Source organism: Podarcis pityusensis (genome assembly GCF_964106645.2).
Source record: "Podarcis pityusensis genome assembly, chromosome: 9".
Taxonomy (NCBI): domain Eukaryota; kingdom Metazoa; phylum Chordata; class Lepidosauria; order Squamata; family Lacertidae; genus Podarcis; species Podarcis pityusensis.
In genome coordinates this window covers 72,801,258-72,825,869 of record NC_138034.1, presented here as the reverse complement: position 1 = coordinate 72,825,869, position 24,612 = coordinate 72,801,258, and the positions used below count along the sequence as shown (strand labels likewise).

Genomic DNA, 24,612 nt, shown 5'->3' with positions numbered 1-24,612 from the left:
GTGCCTAGGACTTGCTGATCGTAAGGTCGGCGGTTTGAATCCCCGCGGCGGGGTGAGCTCCCGTCGTTCGGTCCCAGCTCCTGCCCACCTAGCAGTTCGAAAGCACCCCTAAGTGCAACTAGATAAATAGGTACCGCTTTATAGTGGGAAGGTAAATGGCGTTTCCGTGTGCGGCGCTGGTGCTGGCTCGCCAGCTGCAGCTTCGTCACGCTGGCCACGTGACCCGGAAGTGTCTTCGGACGGCGCCGGCTCCTGGCCTCTTGAGCGAGATGAGCACGCAACCCTAGAGTCGGTCACAACTGGCCCGGACGGGCAGGGGTACCTTTACCTTTACCTTATAACTGTGATTATGTTTTTTCCCCATTAAGCTGTTGACAGTCATCTTAGTTTCGACAATAGCCAAAGCCAGAGTAACCATTAGCTTGTTGGGGAGTATTTATTTATGTGGCTTATCTTTCTAGCTGGCAAACATTCCAGAGTATAACTGCTGATACAACCAACATACCTAGTCAATTGCTTCTGCAAATAAGCCTCTACTATAGGAACTTAGGTATGCATACAGTGGTGCCTCGCAAGACGAAATTAATTCGTTCCGCAAGTCTCTTCGTCTTGCGAGTTTTTCGTCTTGCGATGCACGGTTTCCCATAGGAATGCATTGAAAATCAATTAATGCGTTCCTAGGGAAACCGCCTTCAGACCAGGTCCGGGGACAGTCTGTCCCCGGACCTCTTCTGAAGGCTGGGGGGGGGGGGGGACAAGGGCTTTTCTTCCCACCCCCAGCATTTTAAAAAACCCCGGGACAGCGGAGGACTTCTCCGCTGTCCGGGCGATCTTAAAATGCTGGCGGGCGGCATTTTAAAATCGCCCCGGGACAGCGGAGGACTTCTCCGCTGTCCGGGGCGATTTAAAAGCCCCTGGGAAGGCAGGCAGGGGGGACAAAGACTTTTGCCCCCCGCCAGCCTTCAGAAGAGGTCCTGGACCTCTTCTGAAGGCGGGCGGGGGGGCGAAAGTCTTTGCTCCCGCCCTGCCTTCAAAAGCCCTCCGGGACAGGCAGGCAGGGGGGAGCAAAGACTTTCGCCCCCCGCCCGCCTTCAGAAGGTGTTCCCTCCCCCCGCCCGGCTTCGGAGCACCGTTCCGAAGCCGGGCGGCGGGAGGAGGTGTTCCCTCCCCCCCGCCCGGCTTCGGAGCACCGTTCCGAAACCGGGCGGCGGGAGGAGGTGTTCCCTCCCCCCCGCCCGGCTTCGGAGCACCGTTCCGAAGCCGGGCGGCGGGAGGAGGTGTTCCCTCCCCCCGCCCGGCTTCGGAGCACCGTTCCGAAGCCGGGCGGCGGGAGGAGGTGTTCCCTCCCCCCCGCCCGGCTTCGGAGCACCGTTCCGAAGCCGGGCGGCGGCGGGAGGTGTTCCCTCCCCCCCGCCCGGCTTCGGAGCACCGTTCCGAAGCCGGGCGGCGGCGGGAGGTGTTCCCTCCCCCCCGCCCGGCTTCGGAGCACCGTTCCGAAGCCGGGCGGCGGCGGGAGGTGTTCCCGCCCCGCCGCCCGGCTTCGGAGGAGCCTTCCGAAGCCCGGCGGCGGCGGGAGGTGTTCCCGCCCCGCCGCCCGGCTTCGGAGGAGCCTTCCGAAGCCCGGCGGCGGCGGGAGGAGGTGTCCCCGCCCCGCCGCCAGGCTTCGGAGGAGGTCCGAGGACAGTGGGGAAGACGCGCTGCGCTTCCCCGCTGTCCCTGAGATTTCCCTATGGGCTGTCGTCTTGCGAAGCAAGCCCATAGGGAAATTCGTTTTGCGAAGCGCCTCCAAAACGGAAAACCCTTTCGTCTAGCGGGTTTTCCGTCTTGCGAGGTGTTCGTCTTGCGGGGTACCACTGTACCTTACTTCCAGCAGCTCTCTAAGTTCTTAAGGAACACAAGAAGCTGCCTTTCCCCCAGTCATAAGAATCATAGAATTGTAGAGTTGGGACCCCAGGGGTCATCTAGTCCAACCCCCTGCAGTGCAGGAAAAGTCAAATCATTGGCCCATCCGGCTCAGGATCATCTGCTCCAACTGTTAGCCATTCCCCAGAATTTCAGACAAGGGGTCTTTCCCAACCCTGCCTGGAGAAACCCAGTGCAAGGCAGATATCCTATGGCCCTTCCCCAAATAGCAGGTGATATGAAAAAGCTGAGGTTTTCCATATCATTTGCTACCTGAATCTTTTAACTGGAGATCCCCGGGTTTGAATCTGGCAGCTTCTTTCATGCAAAGGAAATGCTCTACCACAAGCTACACGCTCTCCCTTGTTTGAGCTGTGTGTACTTTGCACGTAATAAAAATAAAAATGGTAAACTCTGCACCAGGAAAAGCTGATTCCTGAAACTGGAGTAAATGGTTCAAGTAAAGCATTTCATCATTTTCCAAGCGTGAGTTGGTGGTGATGGCTGTTTTTGTGTGTGTGTGATTAGTCCCAGCAGGCAGCCATTTGTCCTGTTTGGCACCCATTCCTCAAAAGAGAACCTGAACTCGGGCAACTTCAATTTCCCATCTGAGGGGCACCTGCTTCGCAACACGGGCCTTGGCGGAAGCACTGCCAAGCACATGGTAAGCGTCACCTGGTGAGGTTTTGATGGGCACCTGTTAAAATATGCCTGCAATAATGCTATCTGACAACAGTTCTCCAACCCAAGAGCTACGGGGTCTTCCAGTCTGGTGGGTTCTTTCTTTACATGCAGATATATTCTGCAATTTACCATTGGCACAAGGGACGCGGGTGGCATCGCGATTTAAACCACTGAATCTAGGGCTTGCCAATCAGAAGGTCGGCAGTTCGAATCCCCATGATGGGGTGAGCTCCTGTTGCCCGGTCCCTGCTCCTGCCAACCTAGAAGTTTGAAAGCACGCCAGTTCAAGCAGATAAATAGGTACCACTCCTGCAGGAAGGTAAACAGCGTTTCTGTGCACTGCTCTGGTTCACCAGAAGCGGCTTAGTCATGCTGGCCACATGACCCGGAAGCTGTACGCCAGCTCCCTCAGCCAATAAAGCGAGATGAGCGCCACAACCCCAGAGTCGGCCACGACTGGACCTAATGGTCAGGGGTCCCGTTACCTTACCATTGGCACAACAGTGAATCAGTGGAGGGTTTATACAGGGCTGACCACACATCCTCCCGTGTCATTCATTGTTCTGTGATGCTTCTCCAGTTTCACGGCATCGTTGCCAACGGGAGGGCAGCTCTGGCACTGGAGCATGACAAAAGTGGAACATTTGCGGTATGATAAGTTAACAGAATTGCAGCAGGAAGTTTTGGGGTGTGCGGTGATGAAGCAGTATGACCACCTTGAGACCTTTGAAGACATGAACAGTATCGCAAGAGGGGTTGGTGTGTCCCTGAGATGCTTTTGAAGTGGCAACAGGCCCTAAATGGCAACCACGGGCCTCACATTGGAGCTTGGATCCTCACCCTTTAGGGAGCAGTTACTTACAGTTCAATCACTGTTCATAGCATTCTTGGGGCACAGAGCATATAACCCCCTTTCCTTTCCTGATGCCCTGCAGAAGTTGTCGGGCTCCAACTCTGATCGTTCAAGCTGTCTGGGGCTGGTGGGAGTTTTGCTTCAGATGCCAAACTGCGTCAGGTTAGGGAAGGCTAGAGTATGCAGTACCCTTATTTCTTGTCACCCACCTGTGCGTTTTGTGTTTGCTGGCGACCAGGTTGTGCAGTGTGTCTCTCCAAAGGGACCTCTGGCTTGCTCCAGGACCTACTTCTTTGGAGCCACTCACACGCCTTACCTTGGTAAGTTCAGTTTCGGCTGCTTTTTCTGTTCGTGCCTCAGCATGTCTGTCCTTGTCTGTACAAACACACCCTGCTAGCCTTTGTAATTCCTGGGACTTGGGGTGGGTTGCAGTCCATACAAACGCACACATACATTTCCAAATTAAAATAAGAAGAAATGGGTTGAAACAGGAATGGAAGAGAACAGATAAAATTCAAGGACGTAGGTATTCCAAGAGTCATCCTTCCTCTATTTGGTGTGCTCTGGATGTGTTAAGTATTCTATATGATTTATGTTCCGTTTTTGATGTCCTATTGCATTATCGTTATTTATTGTTTGCAATTCATGTGAATGAAAAGCAGCGCATAAATCTAAGAAATCAAAAATGACACTTCCCTTTGGCTCATAACAGGCAATGACAATGAGATGGAAAAGAAAGCCGAACAAGTGTAAGTTGGTTTTTAGTTTTTTCCATTTATGCTGCTCTCTTGCCTGTTTCGTACGTTATTGGCTCATCAGTTTAATACAGTGGTGCCTCGCAAGACGAAATTAATCCGTTCTGCGAGTTTCTTCGTCTTGCGGATTTTTTCGTCTTGCGAAGCACGGATGCACCCTGGTACTGTATTATAATGGGATAGCGGGCAAAGCACAAAGCGGGTCGCTTCCCAGCAGGAGGAGTTTCCCCAGCCTGGAGGATCTGTTGCCGGGAAGAGGCAAAGACACCCCCTCCCACCTCCCCACGAAAACAGCCCCCCTTCCTCTGTCGCCAAGCCTTGCCGCGTTTTCGCTCGGCCAAACCGCGTCCCACATCAAAGCCCCAGCCCGCTCCTCTCCCTCTCTCTCCACGAGGTGCCAAAGGAAGTTCGAGCCCAGGAACCGAGGGCGGACGCACGAAGCGCCCGGCGCGGACTCTCCCTTGCTCCCCCCGTTACCTTGCGCCACGCCGCCGGGCTCCCCACAGTCTCGGCAGCTGCTCCTGTCTTCTTCCCACCCCTGCAAAGGCGCCTTCGCGGTGGCCCAAGCGCAGTGGATGCCTCCTCCTCCTCCTCCTTGGTCCCCCTCCTCCTGCCTTCGCGCAGTTAGGGCAAAATGGAGCAGCCACGTGGGGAGGGGGAGAGAGAGAGAGAGCGGCAGAGGTGGCGGCGGCGCAGAGACCCAGCCAGATCCGCTGGATCCCAGCCCACCTGCCTCCTCTGTGCCCTCTCCAGAAGAGGATCCCTCTGGAAAAGGTAGGTCGCTCCCTCGCTTGCTCCCTGCCAGCCCAGTTCCCGCTTCAAAAGGAAACAAACTCGCAAGACGTTTCGTCTTGCGAAGCAAGCCCATAGGGAAATTCGTCTTACGAAGCACCTCAAAAAACGGAAAACTCTTTCGTCTTGCGAGTTTTTCGTCTTCCGAGGCATTCGTCTTGCGAGGTACCACTGTACAGTTAGAACGTGCACCAATTTCTGTTGCTCGTGGTGCATCAACGAAGCCTTGATGGCTTTTTTCACTTTCCTAGCCAGTGGGTTTGTTCCACAACTAACATTCTGGTGCCTCTAGCTTTCAGTGCGACTCCGTTCAGCTACTTCATGATTCTAAACTCTTATCACTGCTGTAAACAGTTATTTTAATCCTTCGTGAAACTTACGTATGTGTCCCTGTTGTATTTAAAGTATTCACCTTTGCGTTAGGTTAGGAGCCTGTGTCTCAGTTGAAATACCCAGTTACAGATAGGTAGCCGTGTTGGTCTGCCATAGTCAAAATAAAAAAATCCTTCCAGTAGCACCTTTAAGACCAACTAAGTTAGTTCTTGGTATGAGCTTTCGTGTGCAAGCACACTTCTTCAGATATCTGAAGAATATCAGGTATCTGAAGAAGTGTGCTTGCACACGAAAGCTCATACCAAGAACTAACTTAGTTGGTCTTAAAGGTGCTACTGGAAGGATTTTTTTATTTTGAAATACCCATTGAGTGTCATAATTTGCACTGCATTTCCTTTTTTATTTTTATTTTCTAGCAAGCTGCTCTCTCAAATCTATGCTGCCGCCGTAGAGGCTGTCCTGGCTGGTATAGACTCCTATTCAAGAACATCCAATACCAGCAAGGTACTGATGCTTCTTCCTATACCAGAAACCGACCCTTCCCCCTTTCCTCTAACTTCCTCCAGAGGTTTTTAGAGAGATTGTTGGGCATGCTGGAGGCAGCGCCTCAACAACCTTGGAATAAGTTTTGCAGACAGGATTCTTGCTTTCCCACCACCTGGTAAGAAGTGGTGGGAGAATGAGACCCTTTTTCTTACTACTGGTGAGTGAAAGAAAAAAGACACTCATGACCCCAGTCACCACAGAGTGGATGAGGGGAAATCAAAAGTAGTATGGCAGGGCCTGCTTCTCAAGTCCCCCTAAAGCCCAGCGGCATCATTGGGGCTCGTTATCCTTTGTTTTCCTTGCTCTCAAATAGCTGCATCGTGTGACTTTTTTCATATCTCCTCCCCCTTATTATCTGTATTATTTGTGGTTATTAGCTATTAATGCATGTGCTGCAGTATACCAAAACAGGCATCTCCGTTTTATTTTATTGTAAGGTGGGAGTGTGGACCTGTTTGAAAGTCCTCTGGGCCTTGGATCCCAAGGAACGCTCCTCTTTCCCACTGCTTCTCACAACTTCTTGGTCAGAGATGGTTTGACGTCGCTTTCTCTGCCTCCCCTCTTTGTCTTTTGCAGGCAAAGGAAGTAGCCGAGCAAACGTTCTTCAGTATTCTTGATGCCTTTGAACTGGCTTACTTTAAAACTCCATTGCGGTAAGTGGAATTTCCTTGAGACTAATTAATTAATTTTTTTTGAAAAAAGCAAAAGGCGTTTCTCATTGTCTGGGGGCACCAGGGCAGATGCTCCCCCTAGGTCTGCTTGTTGAAAGGCATGGGGAGGCTGCAGACTGCGCGACTGAGAGGGTGTCTTGTCTGAGGCAACAGCTGGCGCTGCCTGCTCCACCTCCAAGCTATGCCCCCGGGTATAGGTAAAGGTAAAGGGACCCCTGACCATTAGGTCCAGTCGTGGACGACTCTGGCCGAGGGAGCAGGCATACAGCTTCCAGGTCATGTGGCCGGCATGACTAAGCCATTTCCGGCAAACCAGAGCAGCGCACAGAAACGCCATTTACCTTCCCGCTAGAGCTTTACCTATTTATCTACTTGCACTTTGACAAGCTTTCGAACTGCTAGGTGGGCAGGAGCAGGGACCAAGCAACGGGAGCTCACCCCGTCACGGGGATTTGAACCGCCGACCTTCTGATCGGCAGGCCCTAGGCTCTGTGGTTTAACCCACAGCGCCACCCGCGTCCCATACCCCCGGGTATAGGGTGATTAATAATAATAATAATAATAATTAATAATTAATAATTAATAAATAAAAATAAAAATAAAAATAAAAATAAAAACAACTTCAGAGGTGGCTTTGGTGATCCTGCTCTTTGCTGGCCTTGGGTGGGCGAAGAGTTGGGGGGGCATGTAGCAAACTGCCCTGTGATTCTCTTTTTTTTTTTTTGTAAGAATTTTTATTGGTTTTACAGAATAATTTTAAACAATACAAACAAATAAAAAAAGACATACAAACATGTAAAATTTCATAACCTTTTTTTCATGTCCCTCTCTTCTCGGACTCCCCCAAACCTCCCCTTCCTACATCCCAATTTCCAAAATTTATTTCAGCAAATTCTAATTAATTTTATCAAATATATTTTTTCTTATTCTTTTCTTCAACTTAATCTTATGTCACTGTAATCTCCTTTTCTTTCTTCAAACCTCGACATTTTAACATTCCTCAATTTTATAATAGTTCTTAAGGTAAATTTTAAATTTCTTCCAATCTTCTTCCGCTGTCTCTTTCCTAAACTGCCCTGTGATTCTCAGATGAAGGGTGGTAAATAAACTTATTAAATAGCAACAATAAATAAGCTTTGGGAAATATTTGCATTCACAAAAATCAGCCTTGTTTATTTATTTCATAAGGTTGGCACACTTGATTTGTACACGCTTGCAAACCACCTTGAGGTGTGTGTGTTTTTTACAAACAGAACAAAACGATAAAATTCTCAGTAAAAACAGTTAAGAACGACCATTGGAAGCACTCTGAAGAAGGTCAGCAATGAACTAGAAATAGATTAAAGCACATATCAACACTCTGAGCCTCGGGTAGGCTTGTCTTAACGAAACTGTTTTTACAGCAGGCATGGGAAAGTGTGCAGAGAAGGTAACCCGCCTGATATCAATAGGCGGGGAGTTCCAAAGTGTAGGCGATGCCATAGTATCTCTCATAGTTCTCAGAGTAACTTTTAAATCTGGGTATACATAAGCTATGGATGTATTCATATTCTTCTTCTTTGGCGATCACTCGTAGCCGAGTAAGATTGTCTTCCATGAACACAGTTTTAACAGTGAGTCCATAAGTGACTGTGGAGGCCAATTCTGGACCCACAAGTCCTTCCACAGTGGGGACATAGGTTTCCGCATGGGAGTTGATCCCTGTGAGGGTTTGCCAAGCATGCCTTCCTCTTAGCACGTTTCTCCCTGGCGTCCTTAGTTTGAGTGTCTTCAAAGCCCATGACACCTTTGGTAAAGGCTGTTCTCCAATAGGAGCGCTCGCAGGAAAGTGTTTCCCAATTGTTGGTGTTTATACTGCATTTTTTAAGATTTGCCTTGAGACAGTCTTTAAACCTCTTTTGTTGACCAGCAGCATTACGCTTTCCATTCTTAAGTTTAGAATAGAGTAGTTGCTTTGGAAGACGATCATCAGGCATCCAGTCTAGCAAAGTTGATGTTGAAGAATCATTGCTTTGACGCTGACAATCTTTGCTTCTTCCAATACACTGGTATTAGTTTGCCTGTCTTCCCAAGTGATGTGTAAAATTTTTCAGAGACACCATTGATGGAGTCTTTCGAAGAGTTTTATAAGATGAGAAGTAGCCTTTTAAAAATATTTAAACTTCTTTGAGTTTATATGGTGCTGTATTCAACAGACGCCTGTGTTTACAAGAAGAGTATGCCACACAATCCTATTATAATTATAAGTGTCCTTTTTGCAGGAGTAAATATGTAGCTGGAACTTTTGGGGAAGGGTTTTGGTGGAATCTGGAGCAGAGAAGTGCCCTTAGGAAGGCAGTTTCACAAGCCTGGCAGTGTGTAAAATGTGGTTTGCCCTTCAAGCTGCACCAATGTCACTCGTTTGAGTATAAGCCTTTGTAAAAAAAATTGATATTCTCTTGATTTCCCCGCTTTTCTCCTTTACAGCACCAGAATAAATTTTCAGATTCAAGCTGTGAACAACCATGGAAGGTCAGTTCCTTTATGCTTCACTTTCAGGAGGCTGCTTGTCTTTTTGAACCGACTGCTTAATAGAGAACAGAGTTTGCCTTTAGTCTAACCAAGCAAAGGCAGAACAAATAAAGCGCTTGGTGCCGTGATACCTGTGGTTGCCAGATGAATAGCATGGGTATTCTTCAAACCACTTAGTCATCTAGAAATAAAACAATGGAAAATTGGAAGCTTGCATAGAAATATCCTTGCTGGTGAAGCAGGAAACGGGTTAATTGGAGGCTTTCTTAATTGATTTACAGCATGTATGAAGAGAGAAGCAAAGCATCTCTGCGCTCGAACAAAATGTCCCTACATTCCTTGGCTTAATCATGGTCTGAACTGGGCAAATATGTATTTACCTGCAGCATTTCATCCTAAGCATTAAAATGTTTGTAAAAATGTATAGGGGGAAACGGCAAAAAACAGCTTCTTTTATTTATTTTTATTTCATAAAATATATATACTGCTTGATTGTAAAAGCAAACAAACCTCAAAACACTTTACATTACGTTTGTTAATAGGGAGTTGAGCAGCAGAATATTAAATTGTCTCAAAGGGCTCCATAAACAGCAAAAAGGTGAGCAGGGATTGAGCCAGGTGGGCCTTCCTTGGGTCATGATAAGATTTTGAACTCTGTGCTTGATGATTTACTGCTGGAGTCTCTAGGGCAGCCTTTCTCAACCTGTGGGTCCCCGGATGTTGTTGAACTACAACTCCCATCACCCCTAGCTAGCAAGGCCAGAGCTCAGGGATGATGGGAGTTGTAGTCCAACAATATCTGGGGACCCACAGGTTGAGAACTGCTGCTCTAGGGCCAGTTCTGACTGCATATGATGCTACTCAGACGTCTGTGGGAACACACTCAGCAGATACAATTCCTTCTGCTGCTGCTTCTTAGTAATGTCCAGAGAGGTCTACAAACGGTGGCTCTTTTTTAAGCTCCTGCAATCATGAAATCGCTCCCAAGGGGCAGCAGTACTTAGACATGGACAGAGGCTGGCTCAGGTGATCCTATGACTCCATTCTCTGAATGTATTTTTTAAAATGTTCCTCATTTGCCGGCAACTCCTGCAGCCAACTGGTGCCAAACATATTGCTCTGCTTTCCTTTGGACCACATCAGCAAGGCCGAGAGAGAGAGGGGTCTTGTTGTCTGAGCCACTCAGGACCTCCATCCACACTGCCCAGGCTCGTGCTCCAGATTGGTCATTTGGTGTTGATAATGCAGTGGTTTTGCTTCACCTCGGAAGGCACACTCCATTGCCTCTCAAGACAGACGGATGCCAGCAACAAAAAATTGCCTTGTTGGTTTTCTCAATTTTTGCTGGTAGGGCAGTTTCAAGCTGCAACGGAAGTTTTCTAACAGTGTGTTTATCCTTCCAGAATTATTCCGCTGGATAATGAGGACAGCCTCTACTTAGTGAAAACAGTGAGTCGAATTTAAAGTTTGCTGCTTCCTAGATGTTCATGTCCTTTTACTAAAATGCCTTGAGAGTATTGGCAAGTTCAGGAAGGCTCACGAGATCCTCCTGCCTCCTGCCTGAGCCACATTGTGCACAGGGGCTTATACCTGGCAGAGGTGCAGAGGAGGTGCTATGTACCCCAAGGAGCCTCAAGGCTGGGAGCCAAAGGCAGCCCCCCAGGCTTCTCTCTCTGTCCCCTGGGACTCCCCCCAAGCCACATCCTTCACTGGCCTTGCTTCCACCCTAGTTCTTGCCTAGTGGGAATGTGTCTCTTAATACTTGCCTGCATGGAGGACATAGAGATAGTTGAGTCTGCAGAAACCACATAGTCACACAAGAAGAGGCGGCAGGATCAGGCCAGTGTTTCATCTGGTCCCACGTCCTGTTCTCACGGTGGCCAATGGGAAGCCCAAGGTCTGAGTGCAAGAGCAGTGTCGCCTCCTGGGCTTTCCAGCAACTGTTACTGCTTCTGACAGGTAGAATATAGCTATTCTGGCTAGTAGCCGCTTAACCTCCATGAATTTGTCTAATTTTTTGGAGCTATCCTAGTTGGTCGCCTTCACTGCCTCCAGACTAGCCTACGGTACCAAGATAAAGTTAACATTCATTGCTTTTCCCACTTATGCCTTTTGCCTCACCACTGACATGTGGCCCTCAGAAGGTTGTGTTTGGAAGGGAATCTGGCCCCCAGGCTGAAAACGTTCCCCACCCAGCTGTTCCGTAGAATTCCTTCAGTCACAAAAATGTGAACTCTATTTTAGCTGGGGGCTGTGATGGATAAAAGTGGGAGTATTGACCCAATCTCTTTTTTGCTCCTCCTTTTCTCCCCACCCGCTCCCTTGGTTTGCTGCAGGTGTCCATGACAGTATATGACATTCCTGACTTGCTTGGCGGAAGGGGTTGCCTTGGGTCGGTGATCTTCTCAGAATCATTCCTGGCGTCACAAATTCTTGTGAAAGAAAAAGGTATTTTTGTCGCCCAAGAAAACCTGCGGGGGGGGGGGAGCTCTTTCAAATGCAACGTCAAATTACGTTGCATGTGGAATGGCTTTTGGTTCACGCGTAACACCAAGCCAGCTTGGACAGTGTGTGATCAAACTTTGGGCTTGCAGACTCCTCCTACCCCCTATTATTTTCCTCTTGCGTATTTGGATTGCCTCTCTTTCACAATAAACTACGGCTTGCTGTTCCACCTATAGTTTGACCGTGCTGGTATAGAGGGCAAGCACAAACTACAGGTTGCCTGTTTGGGTGTTACAGCAACCTATAGTTTGACAGAAGAGAGTGGACATGAGAGGGCAGATTAAGCAGAATGGGCGTCACATGACCCCCAAGGCTCTTCCATTCATTGGCTGATGGCTTAGCATTTCATGCAAACCAACCCAATGAGTAAATGCTAAATTCTTATCAAGCACACACTAGCAAATGGCTCAGCTTCACTGTGAAGTCTGCATATTATTTATCTGGGGAGGCATTCCCGCCCCCTGCCCCCATTTGCCTTCACAAGCCTGTCCACACCAAGCTAGTTTCTTGAACTTATCATGGCACGGAGTTAGAGCACGTGATAAATTATTTCACCTTTAGGAACCTTCCACTTATGGGTACATGAGCCAGGAGGGAAGAGTCATAGTGGGAGGACATCGGCCTTGCATGCAAAAAGACCCAGGTTAAGTCCCCAGCATCTCCCGGTATGACTGGGGAAGACTCCTTGTTTGAAATCGTTCTGCAGTCATTGTACACCAGCTTTTCCCAGCCTGGCTCTCTCCAGATGTTTTGGACCATGAATCGGTCCCAGCCAGCATCACAAAACATCTGGAAAATGTCATGTTGGTGAAGGCTGGTGTATACAGTACTGAGCCGAATGGATTGTTGATCCAATCACATCCTATGCTCCCAGTGGAGCTAAGATCTCCGTCTTGGCAACCTCTCTGATTTGCAGAGTTCGCTGGAGGCAACATCTACAAACTGTCCCCTTCCTGTTACAGTCAAACCTCGGTTGTTGAATGCAATTTGTTCTGGAAGGCCGTTCGACTTCCAAAACATTCGACAACAGAGGTGCGGCTTCCGATTGGTTGCAAGAGCTTCCTGCACTCAAGCAGAAACTGCGTCAGATGTTCGGGTTCCGAAAAACATTTGTAAACCGGAGCATTTACTTCCGGGTTTTCGGCATTCGGGAGCCAAAATGTTTAAAAGCGGAGCCGTTTGAGAACTGAGGTTTGACTGTACATGGCTTAGGAAATGAATCCTTCCAATGAAACAGCCCCACTGAGCCACAGGCATGCATGATGTTAAATCTCCGGACGCTCAGGAGCTACGCTACTTATGCTTTTCTTTGCTTTCCTGCAGATGGCAGCACTAGCACAGAAACCAGCTACGTCATTCTCACTGCAGCTATCCCAAGATCTGTTTCTTGGCTGGTAGGTATGACTTCATTCCCTTAACCCCCCCCCCTTTTTTTCTTTTAGTGATATCATTGTGGAACTTTTTCTTACGAATGTGCCGAAAGCAAGGAAAACTACTCTCCTGAGCTTGTTCCAAGTGCAACTGTGAAATTGTGCTTGAAATGGATTCTGTACTTGGCAATCTTAGTCAATGATACTGGGAGGTGGAAAGCTGATTAAATAGGACCGAGGACCGAATAGTGTTAACTTTTCCTGCGTGCAAATTCAGCCAAAGTGCTTTTGTCCAGTAGGAAATGAAAAGTAGAGGGGATTCCAAGATAGGAGGAGACTTTGGCACAAAGCGTGAGGATCACACAAATGAAGAGATGCTCTGTGGTGCAGCACATAGAGAGATGGACTAGGACAGGCATAGGCAAACTCAGCCCTCTAGATGTTTTGGGACTACAATTCCCATCATCCCTGACCACTGGTCCTGTTAGCTAGGGATCATGGGAGTTGTAGTCCCAAAACATCTAGAGGGCTGAATTTGCCTATGCCTGGACTAGGACCCAGGAGAGACTCAGCCTTGAGAATCACAAGGTAACAACACTTTGGAGGTCCCATGCCTCAAGGAAGTTAGATTGGTTTCAACTAAGGCCAGGGCCTTTTCAGCACTGGCCCCAACGTGGTGGAACACTCTGTCACAAGAGACGAGGGCCCTGCGGGACTTGACATCTTTCCTCAGGGCCTGCAAGATGGAGCTGTTCTGCCTGGCCTTTGGTTTGGACTCAGTCTGACCCAAACTCTTATGTTTCCCTCCCCTTATGGTCTTGATTTATCAGCTACTTTAAAATGAGACTGCATTTTAAATTGCATTTTAACCTGTATTTTAAATTGGTTCCCTCCCCCTTTCCCCCCTATTATGTTTTTACTGTGATTTTATTGGTGTTAGCCGCCCAGAGCTCTGGCCGGGGAGGGCGGGGTATAAATAAAATTTATTATTAAGGCTACCTTCGCCCAGTCACTGTCTTTCAGCTTAAGCCCGACACCCGAGTAAAACTGTCATATGGCACTGTGGCTGAAGACCATTTTATGCTTGCTCCATAAAACTGGGGCCATGGATGATTGCCATAGTTGAGCCCATGAAGTCCAAAGGGATAGCTCAGTCGATGGAGCAATCAGATGTTGATCTCAAGGTTATGGGTTCGAGCCCCACGTTGGGTGAAAGATTCCTGCACGGCAGGCGGTTGGACTAGATGACTCTCGTGGTCCCTTCCAGCTCTACAGTTCTGTCGTTCTAAGTTGCGCACCTTGAAGCGGTTCAGGCGGCAGAAGCTGCAAGAGATCCACTGCAGCTACATTACAGGATTTCCAGTTTGCAAAGGAAACGCACTGAGCTGAAGCAATTGTTGGCTTTGTTTATAGGTTGAAGATAACGAAGTGAAACTGTCAGAGAAGGCCCAGCAAATCCTGAAGGTTTGTAACGCAACTTGGCCGGCTGATTAAGCTTGAGGTCGTATGAGTGTGTCTGAGTCAACGCTATGCTGGTGGAGGTTCCCAAGAATATTAAGTTTTGTGTTATATTGTCCGTTTCTGTCTCAGTGCTTGTCCTCTTCCTCCCCACCACTTGTTTTGCAGATTTAGCTATTTAGATGTGGTTTGCATGCACAATGAGAAGGCTAGAAGCAACTTTTCTGAGCCTGTCCTTGAACGAAATGAGGCTAAAGGGCCATCGAGGGCGCAGTCCTCTGCCCTGCATCCAGTTTAGATGAGGGGACATTCAGTCCACTTTTATGCACACGCAGTCCTGCTTGATGGAGACAGAAGACAGCCCTAGCTTCAGGACGTGAGCTCTCTCTAAAACTCAGCACTCCTCCCTCCAGGTGCCCCATACCTCCTAAGGGGAGGCCTTGCAATCATTCTGAGAACCACTGGGGCAGGGATAGGGAATCTATGGCCCTGCAGATCCTGCCCATCCAACGTGACTGATGGAAGACCAAGAGAAGACCAAGGGCCACTGGTTGCCCATTCCTCCTGTCGGGTGCAGTCAGAAAAGACAAGAGGTTTTGCCATTGGTTCAGGGATGGCTCATAGATCAGTGGTAGAGCATGTGCTTTCCGTAGGGTGCATGTGCTTTTCTGAAGAGGGTGAAAAATTAATTTGTGACTACGACTCTACTCTCTAATGGGAGAGTGACTAAGAGTGGCGTCGCTTTATAGGAATGTGAAAGATCACATAGCAACTGAGAAAACAACTCCTTTGTGCCTGAGACTCTGGAGAACCTCCTGCAGTCAGACAATGATGAACTGGACGGACAAATTGTCCGAGTTGGTACCAGGCACCTTCCAGTGTTCCTAAGCGGTGTTGTGGATCAACGTTCAGCCGATAGGGAGAGAGTCTCTTTCAAATATAATTGGTCCAGTTCAGAGACTCTGTTGCCATTGTTTGATCCTGAAAAAACTCCCCATCTTTATAGGAAGAAGAATCTTTCCTGGGAACCTTTCTGATGGGAGGCGACGGAGCCTATATTGCTTCCAGCAATTCGCTGTGTAGACCAGAGGAAGGTAAGTGACCTGCCCTGATGGGACGTTCAAATGAACAGGCAGCAAAAGGAGAGGCCCACGCGCGTGCACACACACACACACACACACACACACACACACTCGCCTTGGGTATCTCAATTTCCCTGCTTTTTTATTCACCCCCTGTTTCGGAAAGTCTGCCATTTTGTCAACGCCCGCGAATTTGAATCTCAAGTGAAATGTAACGGTCAAGATTCAAAGGACCTCACGTCTAGCCCTATGCCTGGATATGCGTGCCGGTTTCAGGAGCAACCCCTTCCTTGTTGAACAGCAAGCCTTTTTTTAAAAAATGAGAGCTTCAGGAGCAGCTTTTGACGTAGCAGGAGGTAATAAAATGCCATCAGTTATTAACACATCTGAAATAATTCTTAGGTCCTAGTCCCCATCCTCAGCTAGTGCTTTGTCTTTATTCTTTCCTGTTAGAACAATTGTTTTATTATGAAATGGAATCCTCTCAAATAAACCTCCTTGTTGTGCTGCTAGTTGTATCTTGTCATCTACCTGTTTCAGTATGAAACTGCTCTGAGGTTCAAGCTCCACATCCAGCGTTGTCGCTCGTGGCGACATTTCCTTGGGGGTGCAAATCAGCCCCATGGATCAGCAGAGCCGCTCTGTCCCTTAACCGTAAAGACCTCCCTGAGTCCCCTTTCAGCTTGAGTCAGTCCCAGATGCCTATCTATTTACACCATTCTGGCGCTCTAACTTGGATTTACACACACACACACACACACACACACAAATACACACATGGTGTACCACCTGAGCCTCTTTGACAAGGCCTTTGCACTAAGATGTTCACTTTAGGAAATCTCCTTTAGACCTCTTTATCCAAAAGGCTTTTCGGATAACCCAGCACTGCGTGGGCTTCAAGGTTTTAGCTTGCCGTATTTGGTTTAAGCGACAAAGTGAAACTGCAAATGTGCTTTTGCCTCCAAAGGGTAGCATTTGCTCCTAAAATATTACTTCCTTAAAAGTAAATACTGACTCTGGTAAGTTCCAGGATCTGGTGGATTTAATCATCGGAGTGAATTTTTATGCGTTGTTCACATTTTTTAAAAAAGAAAAGTGGGAAGAGGGTGAAAAATTTAATTTGTGACTACGACTCTACTCTCTAATGGGAGAGTGACTGAGAAATGCAGAAGAAAAAGGGCACATTTTGCATAGTTGCATTTCCCAATCTCTCTCTCGGATTCAGCTTCTGTGGCGTCACTTTATAGGAATGAGTTTTCCTAAAGGAATTTTGCTACACTTCACTGCCCTTAAAAGACAGTGTACAGATATATAGAGCAATGCATCTGAAACACAAAAGTAGTTTGCTTATTTAAAGTGAGTGTAGTGTGGATGTGTCCAAAGGCATCATCCGGGCCTGCTCTCGTTGGGACCGTTGCCTCTTTCCCTCATGTTCAGTTCAGCCTAAAAGTGGGCAGTACCGTGCATGATCCTCGAGTTCATAATAATAATAATAATAATAATAATAATAATAATTTATTTATTTATATCCCGCCCATCTGGTTGGGTTTCCCCAGCCACTCTGGGCGGCTTCCAAAAAAATATTAAAATACAATAGTCTATTAAACATTAAAAGCTTCCCTAAACAGGGCTGCTTTCAGATGTCTTCTAAAAGTCTGGTAGTTGTTGTTTGCTTTGACATCTGGTGGGAGGGCGTTCCACAGGGTGCCACCACCGAGAAGGCCCTCTGCCTGGTTCCCTGTAACTTGGCTTCTCGCAGGGAGGGAACCGCCAGAAGGCCCTCAGTGCTGGACCTCAGTGTCCGGGCTGAACGATGGGGGTGGAGACGCTCCTTCAGGTACACTGGACCAAGGCCATTTAGGGCTTTAAAGGTCAGCACCGACATTTTGAATTGTGCTCGGAAACGTACTGGGAGCCAGTGTAGGTTTTTCAAGACCGGTGTCATGTGGTCTTGGCAAAAAGATCTGCCTGGCTCCTTATACAGAGGGATTTTAAGCTGATGCATGAAGCGTCTCATGTATTCTTCTCCTCCTCACCCCTGCTTCCCTTTGCAGGTAAGCTCTATTTCTTCTCAGAGGGCCTTCTGTTCTGCCACCTGCACTACGGAAGCATCACCATTTCCAAGGCTCACATGACATCCATCAGGTTCTACGATGGGGTGAGTGCTGGTCCAGTCCAAGCTCTGTTGTTGCCGCAACCTGTCCATACAGACGGAAAAACTTTCTCCAGACTCGTGCAATGCAGGAGTCCAGAATTCTACAGGGCAGAAATACCCCCCCCCCCAAGCTTGGGAATAATAAGGACCAGAAGTTGGCCAAACTCTCCTCTGTCTCAGTGGCAGGTGTAAGAAGAAAAACAGCCTTGAAAACTGGGGAGATGTGGGGATGAATTGCAATAAAATGGGGAGCGGGGTAGTGGTGAGTGTTGCCATCCCACAACATCAGGTGGCGCCAGGGGAGCTGCCTGCTGTAATAATAATAATAATAGTAATAATAATAATAATAGTAATGTTTATTTATACCCTGCCCTCCCCGGCCAGAGCTGGGCTCAGGGCAGCTAACACCAGTAAAATTACAGTAAAAACATAATAGGGAAAAAACCCAATTTAAATTACAGGTTAAAATGCAATTTAAAATGCAGCCTCATGCAGAAGGAGGACTGGCATGGCAGTGGAATCAGCAGGGATCGTGTGCTCTTTTGCCCTGCACCCAACAGCTTAAGTAGGGAACTTTTAGACGTGCTCAAAGTATGTGTGTGTTTCCTTCTGCCTCGAGTCTTCGATTACATCACCACTCCACAATCTGCAAAAGCATTTGGTGGAAGCGTGGCTTATTATACGTGAAGAACAATGCATAATGGAGGGGTTAAACTTGAAAAGCTCCAGATTCAAAGGCTAGGAACGCACATGCCCCTTTGAATCCTTTCTCCCCCTGCCTGCCTGCCTGCCTGCCCCTTTGTGGCGTTGCAAGCTGTGTGGGCCCTGACCTTCCTTCTATTGTTTGGCTCCAAGACACCCAACTCCTATAAACCTCTGGCTATTTATGGGGCCTGGGCTATCGCTTCTGAACGGCTGCCAGGTATTCTAGTGTGGAGCAAAAACTCCGAAAGGGAATTTGCATTGTTTCACTGACCTGGCAAGGCATGAGGCTGGAGAGCTAAAAATAACACAAATGAGATGAGAGGTGGCGATAGTTGGGAACATCTGTAGCCTAGCAATAATGCAGATATACAGGAAGAGATAAGCATTTTCATCTCTAAATGAATCAGCGCCCTAGCGGCATATTCTATAAGCTGCCTCCCCCCCACTTTACGCTGACCATTTCTCTTGATAACCATCCGGGAAAAGGGGGGTGTTTCAGAATCAGCCGTGCCATATTTGAAGTGTTTGCACATTGCCGCTGTGTTCCAGAAACCAACTTCCAGAGGGAACCTCCAGGATGCTAAAAACAGTTTCAGAGAACCTGCTTGCAAAAGCAATAATAAGCTCCCGGTCGGTTTCACTTTGGTTCAGTGTATGTTGGTTTTTCTTCTTGACCAGGTTCAGACGTAGGTAAAGGTAAAATGGGCTGGTGGCAACTAAATGGGAGGCTTACCTCCCCATGCATCTCCCCCATCAGGGAGCTAATCCAGGATCAGGCCATTCAGTCTTTCATGGACTCAAATGCTGTACTGCAACATCCCTTTTAAACAGAGGTAGATAATAGTGTTGCATTCTTGTACAAAGTCTCTTTCTAACCAGCTGTTTTCAAACCTTGGAAGTATATGCAAAAGGATGTCCATGATGTCGGGTTTTTCTATATGGGGGACGTCCTTTGGGGTGGGCAGGGGCTCTTGGATAGCCAGTTTCCCACCCGCCTCCTTTCAGAAGTGGTTCTCTCCCTGTCCTTTTCCCTAGGACTCCACAAGTGTTGTTGCAGCTCTCCTTATCGACTACAAGAGCTCCCTGTTTGCTCACCTGCCGGTCCAGCTCCACTCTCCAGGCAACTCTCTGATGATCGCGCTTTTCCCAAAGTCAAAGCTTTATAAAGCTTTCTACTCACAGGTGACGTGAACAAGAAATTGGTCTAGAAGTAAAAAAATGCCCTTTTCAATATCGTGGGCAAGGGGTGCCCCATAGAGAGAGTGTCATTACGATGTTCTGCCGGCCGACTCCCCCTTGCGGTTGGTTTCCCCGGGTCAGGAAGGCTCGGGAAGAGGGATGAAGCCATCGGGGGCTCTGCTCCTTCCTGCCTCTCAGCCGGGCCCTGATCCGAGCAGGTGTTTCCATATACATCCCCTTTCTCCCAAGTAACCTCACAGAGAGCTAGCCATGGATTTTGGCAGCTGCAGCTGTGAAGTTCTTTCCTGACTTTCCACCTGCTCTGCTCCTGTGGCCCTGGGGGTGATGGGAGTGGTCCGAGAGGCAGCCAGGAATATGGGCAGTTGGCATGGGGACTTCCAGTTTTGGGGCTGGCATATCCAGATCCACTAGCTTGAGGGTAACCAACATGGTGCTCTCTCTCTCAAGATGTTGCTGGATTCCATCTTCCATCAGTGAGCACCCAAAGATGATGGAAGTTGTTGTGTCTGACACCACTGCAATTCCTCTTCAGGGTCACAGTGAAAATGCATCTTCTCCTCTGCGCAGACCTCACATTTGAGGTCTGGGCAGGGCTGAACCCTGGGACTTGGCTTGGTCAAAATGCCTCTGGTTTACTCTGACACAAGCGAGCGATGAACCTTCTTTGCCACTGCTGTTTGCCTTCTCTGTTGTTGACTGTCTTTTGAAGTCACACAAGAAACTGTGTTCACTGATGGATGAACGTGCAAGTAATAATTTGCACAAGTGAAAGGGTCACTGAAAGTCAAACATCACTGACAGCGTATTCACATTGTCTTCAGAGCGATGGCTTTTCAGCGGAGGCACAAATCATAAAATTGTTGAGCGGTAAACTGTGTGGCGAGAGAGTAGTGTTTGTGTGGTTTTGTGTGTATGTATGTGTTGTGTGTGAGAGAGAGAGAATCTGCCTTTGGCTCTATGAAGAAGAGGCAATGTTTTGTATTAATAGAGTTTTGTTAAACAAAACGCATGACAAATACAGAATAAAAATGGGTAATGAGTCAATTGAAGTAAAATCAGATTTTAAAATATCTTGGGAGTTACTAATCCACCAAAGCCCGAAATCCAAAGGGAAGTTGGTTAATATAGTACAGATTGTGCCATTTGTTTGTTGGGGGACGGTAACTCCCCCCCAAAAAGCATATCTTGATGAGCATGAGCCATGCTGACACATTAACCTTTTTCTCCAGAGTAATGATTTAACTGCTGTTGATTACTGGTAGAGGAAAAGCAAAGCATAATCTCATTAATGCTGACATGAAAAATAGCTCATTTTCCTCTTATTAAATAAACCATTTAAAGCTCTGCAGCTCTGTTCAGTTTCCATCTCTTAGTGTTAGCATTTATTACCATGGATGACAGCAGGCTCCAGGTGTTCTGGGAAGCCCGGTTCGGTTTTTAAACGCCTTCCGCAGAGAGGATTCCTAATTACAGATGTTAATAACTAGTAGTACCCCAGGAATCCTCTTGGGTTAGCCATCAGTGGTGGTTCACCTTCCAAAACAAATACCATCTCATAACTCCACTGCAACTATTAAATGCAGCATTAAACTGTGTAATTTGAATGTTTTGTATTCTTCCTTGTAGGTTTGCTCTGTCTGGCAACAGCGGGGGAATTCGGGAGTAACCTTGAAGATGACCCAGGATGGCTGCCTGCCTGTAGAACAGGAGAAATTGTGAGCAGATGGTTCTTCCCCCCCCTCTGTAGAATGGCATGGAACAGGGGGGAGCCGCAAGAAAACAGGGCAGGGTGGAGTGCTCCTGTCCCAGGAGGCTTGCCTGCCAGCCGTGCCCTTTTCTAGGAAGTTCCATTCCATCCCATCTCCCCGCTCAGCTTTTCCATTTTTCACCAGTCAGCCAGCATTCAGTGAGCACATTTAGCCTCTGTTGAGCTCAGCCACCACTTGTCCTGCCCCAGAGGATTTTTCATTCATCTGCAAACCTTAGGGTTGAGGATGTTTCACCCCTCCCATTGCAAGAATCTGCTGACAATGTTTCAGAAAGGAGGGGGCGGATTTTGCTTCTTCCGCTCCAGCCTGTGGGAGTCTGAGTGTTATCTGTATATAGATAAGGTGACTGCTCAAGCAGCTGTAACACTCATGCAGTCCAGTGTCTCTGATTAGTCTTTAGTTAGTTTATGCAGTAGCTGTAGAGAATAAAAGAAGTTATACTTCAGAGCTGTCGTTCGTGTGGTTCATGCTCTGCTGTGCTCTGGGACTTTTGGAACTGAGTTTGGTGCTCACAGCTCTAAGTTGTGAGTCCACAGCACTTAGACCTGCTCCCTGCAGTGGAAGGTCTTTGGGAGTGCTTTTCCAGCTCGCCTGGCCCAGTCGGGGCTGAAGAGGTTGAGTCCAGTCATTGGCACTGGCTCAAAGGCGAAGCTGACAAGGGTTTCCTCCTGTCTCTGCTCATTCCTCCCCCTTGTGTGCAAGTGGTGCTGTTTTGGCAAGATAAGGATCCCCACTAGAGAGCAAATTCACTCATAGTGTATCTATAGAAAGTTCTGTGTGCTGTGGAGTCCCTCAGTGTGTGTTTCACGCTGACGCAAACTAAATATCGAGCTGTTTCCTGGTTTGCTTGGTGTGTGCAGTTGCTTTTTCCTCTCCCGTCCCCTGATCCATTGCATTTATTCTCTTGTGGAGTTAGCATTGCCAGCTTATATTAGTGGAGGTCCCTCTGGCCTCCTTTGAGGCCACTGGTCCTTCAGCTGGTGGGTCAGGACCCGCGAGAAAGTCTCCCTGCAGCCTAAGGTGAGTCGCAAGAGTGCCAAAGCCATTTCCCCTTTTGCCTGGGTTTCTTTTTAAACAGGAGCACAGATGCAGAGAGAGAGAAAGACAGGTAACAATGCAATGGAGGAGAGTCACTCGGTAGTTTAATAGGAGCCCATTTATAGGTTCCTCTTCTCTAAGCTGCCCCTACCCCAATTCCCTCTTCTGTTAAAAGCTCTTAAAATTTCAGCGCTCTGCTGCTCTTTGCCATTCAGTCACCCTAAAAAGAAGGGGCGGGGGAACACGTGTGTGCATGAAGAAATCTGAAGTTTGCCATTAAAATGTGTGTCCTGGCTCCAAAATGTTTGAAGGCTAACTGTCCTGATTCACACTGATGCAGTCATAGTGCATTCGCAGCAGATTTATACTGTGCCGTCCACATAGGAGATACAGGGGAGAACGTTACAGGCTTCCAGTCGGAAGCTCCTAGGCTTGCACTGATTGGGAACACAGCAGGATTTCCACTCCTGAAGTTCTGCATGGAAAAACAGTGTTGAGGGGGAGTTGCATCCTTCCACCCAGTGCCATCACGAGCACAAACCCTCTTGCATGTAGAATGCAAAGGGTACCTGGAGGTGTTCTTGGTCGCCGCCTGGCCTGAGTGGTCGCTCCAGCGGAGCCACAGCTGTCTTTTGGCAAGAGGGAGGGAAGAAGTGAAAAGGAGAACGCTATAGGAGGGAGAGAGGCTGAAGAGAGAGCGATTATATTACCTGGGCACAATGCAGGAGCAAAGGTCTCTTGTACAAAGCTGCATTGAATGAGTGGCGTATTTCACTCCCCTGCCAGACCATTCCCTTGGCCTCATGTTGAAAGGTGAGTTTGAGGCGTGGTGGTTTAGCTTTGCAGCAATGCATGTTGACTAGAAGGAAATGGAGACAGCATTTTCCCACGGCCAGATCCTTAGTTCTAAATGTGTGTCCTTGTCCCAGGCATACCAGCATGCAGAAGCTTTTCACCGTCCTGTCCTGTCCCCCCGGAGAAAGATGGAGCCAGCTGAGAATATCGGTCAGCCTCCCAGATCTGGACAGGTGAGATTTCTCAAAAAGAGCCTTTGCGTGGCAAGTTCCCGCCTCCCCCGGGTGGAAATAAAGACACATGGCACAAATACTAGGTTAATGGGCAAAAAATGGCCACAGCTTTATTGGTTACAGGAATGAGCGGTATTGGCTTGGGCATTGGTCCTAATCGACTATATCCGGCTTCAGCCCGATTGCTTGAAGACCGGGAAGGGTTAACCACCAGTAGGGGGAGTCCTGCTGATGCACATCAACTAGGAACTCCCCCGGGGTCACCGCTCGGGGGCGTGCCTTAGGCCCTCACCTCCATAGGCTTCAGACAGGGCCACGCCCCCCGGAATCCTCTACCCTTCGATAGGCGGAAAAAGAGGGAGTTCCCCGGCTGCACCAGTGTGATATCGCGCAAGCCACGCCCCCCTAGGCCAGCTGAATGGCTGGTCAGGGGATGACGCGGCCAGGGATCCCCTCAATCGCGTGGAGGCTGAGAGCCAGCCCCTGTGCACGTGGAGAGGGCGTGAAGCCCACAACTCCACCTCCTCTCGAGTTCGGAAGTGGTTTTGTGCTGACCAAAGGACAAGTTACCCCATGGAACCCCAGTTGTTTGTTAGCTGGGCACATGTCTCTCCAACTCTGGGTGGGAATCGGGTCTTGTTATGGAGCAAGTTCTTAAGCCACAAATTGGCTGGTTTTGAAATTAATGGGGGAATGTGCTTCGAGAAACAGAGATAATGGGGTGTGTGGAGAAAGGGAGGCTGGTATGGAGCGCACGGCTTACACTTGGTCCAAAAAACGAAGGTTTATTGGACCGAGATGATTCCATATAAATTGGGCCTTTGCTGGATTCTCAGCATCTTTGTGGGCTCAATGGCAGCCATGCAGGCTTCCAGGGGTTCCTCCTGAAAAGTAAGTATGGCTGCGAACAACTCTGCGCTGTCTTCTTCCTCCAAAGATTTCTACAGCACTTTACGGTCAGCAGCGTAAGCCGTGAGCCAGTGATGAGAGCCCATTTGCCCACGTTGCTGCAGCAGTCCAAAGCGCTTCCTGACAACGAGGCGGAGAATGATAAGGTAAGACAGCTAATCTGAGACCTGCGACATTTCTTAAAGGTCCTCTGTTTGCATTACAGTGTTTTTATTTCATTTTCGTGCATTTTCCTCCAGTGTAACCCATCTTGGCAACCTGATTGCAAGGGGTTTTACGTACTTGTCTGCCATTTTTTAAAAAAAACTTCTTTTCAAATTTGGCTTTCCTGCCCTTAAAATAGCCT

General features: G+C 48.2%; 1 protein-coding gene across 1 annotated transcript in view; it reads left to right on the top strand.

The window, feature by feature from the left end:
* Positions 1-24,612, top strand: part of DNAAF9 (dynein axonemal assembly factor 9) — an 83,269-nt gene that overhangs the window by 34,979 nt on the left and 23,678 nt on the right. The window contains exons 10-25 of the mRNA XM_081020703.1: positions 2,431-2,566; positions 3,678-3,759; positions 4,152-4,188; positions 5,736-5,823; positions 6,442-6,518; positions 9,003-9,047; positions 10,451-10,496; positions 11,384-11,495; positions 12,876-12,946; positions 14,336-14,386; positions 15,387-15,474; positions 17,517-17,620; positions 19,358-19,504; positions 21,149-21,237; positions 23,259-23,357; positions 24,295-24,412. Coding sequence (XP_080876829.1) covers positions 2,431-2,566; positions 3,678-3,759; positions 4,152-4,188; positions 5,736-5,823; positions 6,442-6,518; positions 9,003-9,047; positions 10,451-10,496; positions 11,384-11,495; positions 12,876-12,946; positions 14,336-14,386; positions 15,387-15,474; positions 17,517-17,620; positions 19,358-19,504; positions 21,149-21,237; positions 23,259-23,357; positions 24,295-24,412 — 1,390 coding nt within the window. The remainder of the gene's footprint in view (positions 1-2,430; positions 2,567-3,677; positions 3,760-4,151; positions 4,189-5,735; positions 5,824-6,441; positions 6,519-9,002; positions 9,048-10,450; positions 10,497-11,383; positions 11,496-12,875; positions 12,947-14,335; positions 14,387-15,386; positions 15,475-17,516; positions 17,621-19,357; positions 19,505-21,148; positions 21,238-23,258; positions 23,358-24,294; positions 24,413-24,612) is intronic.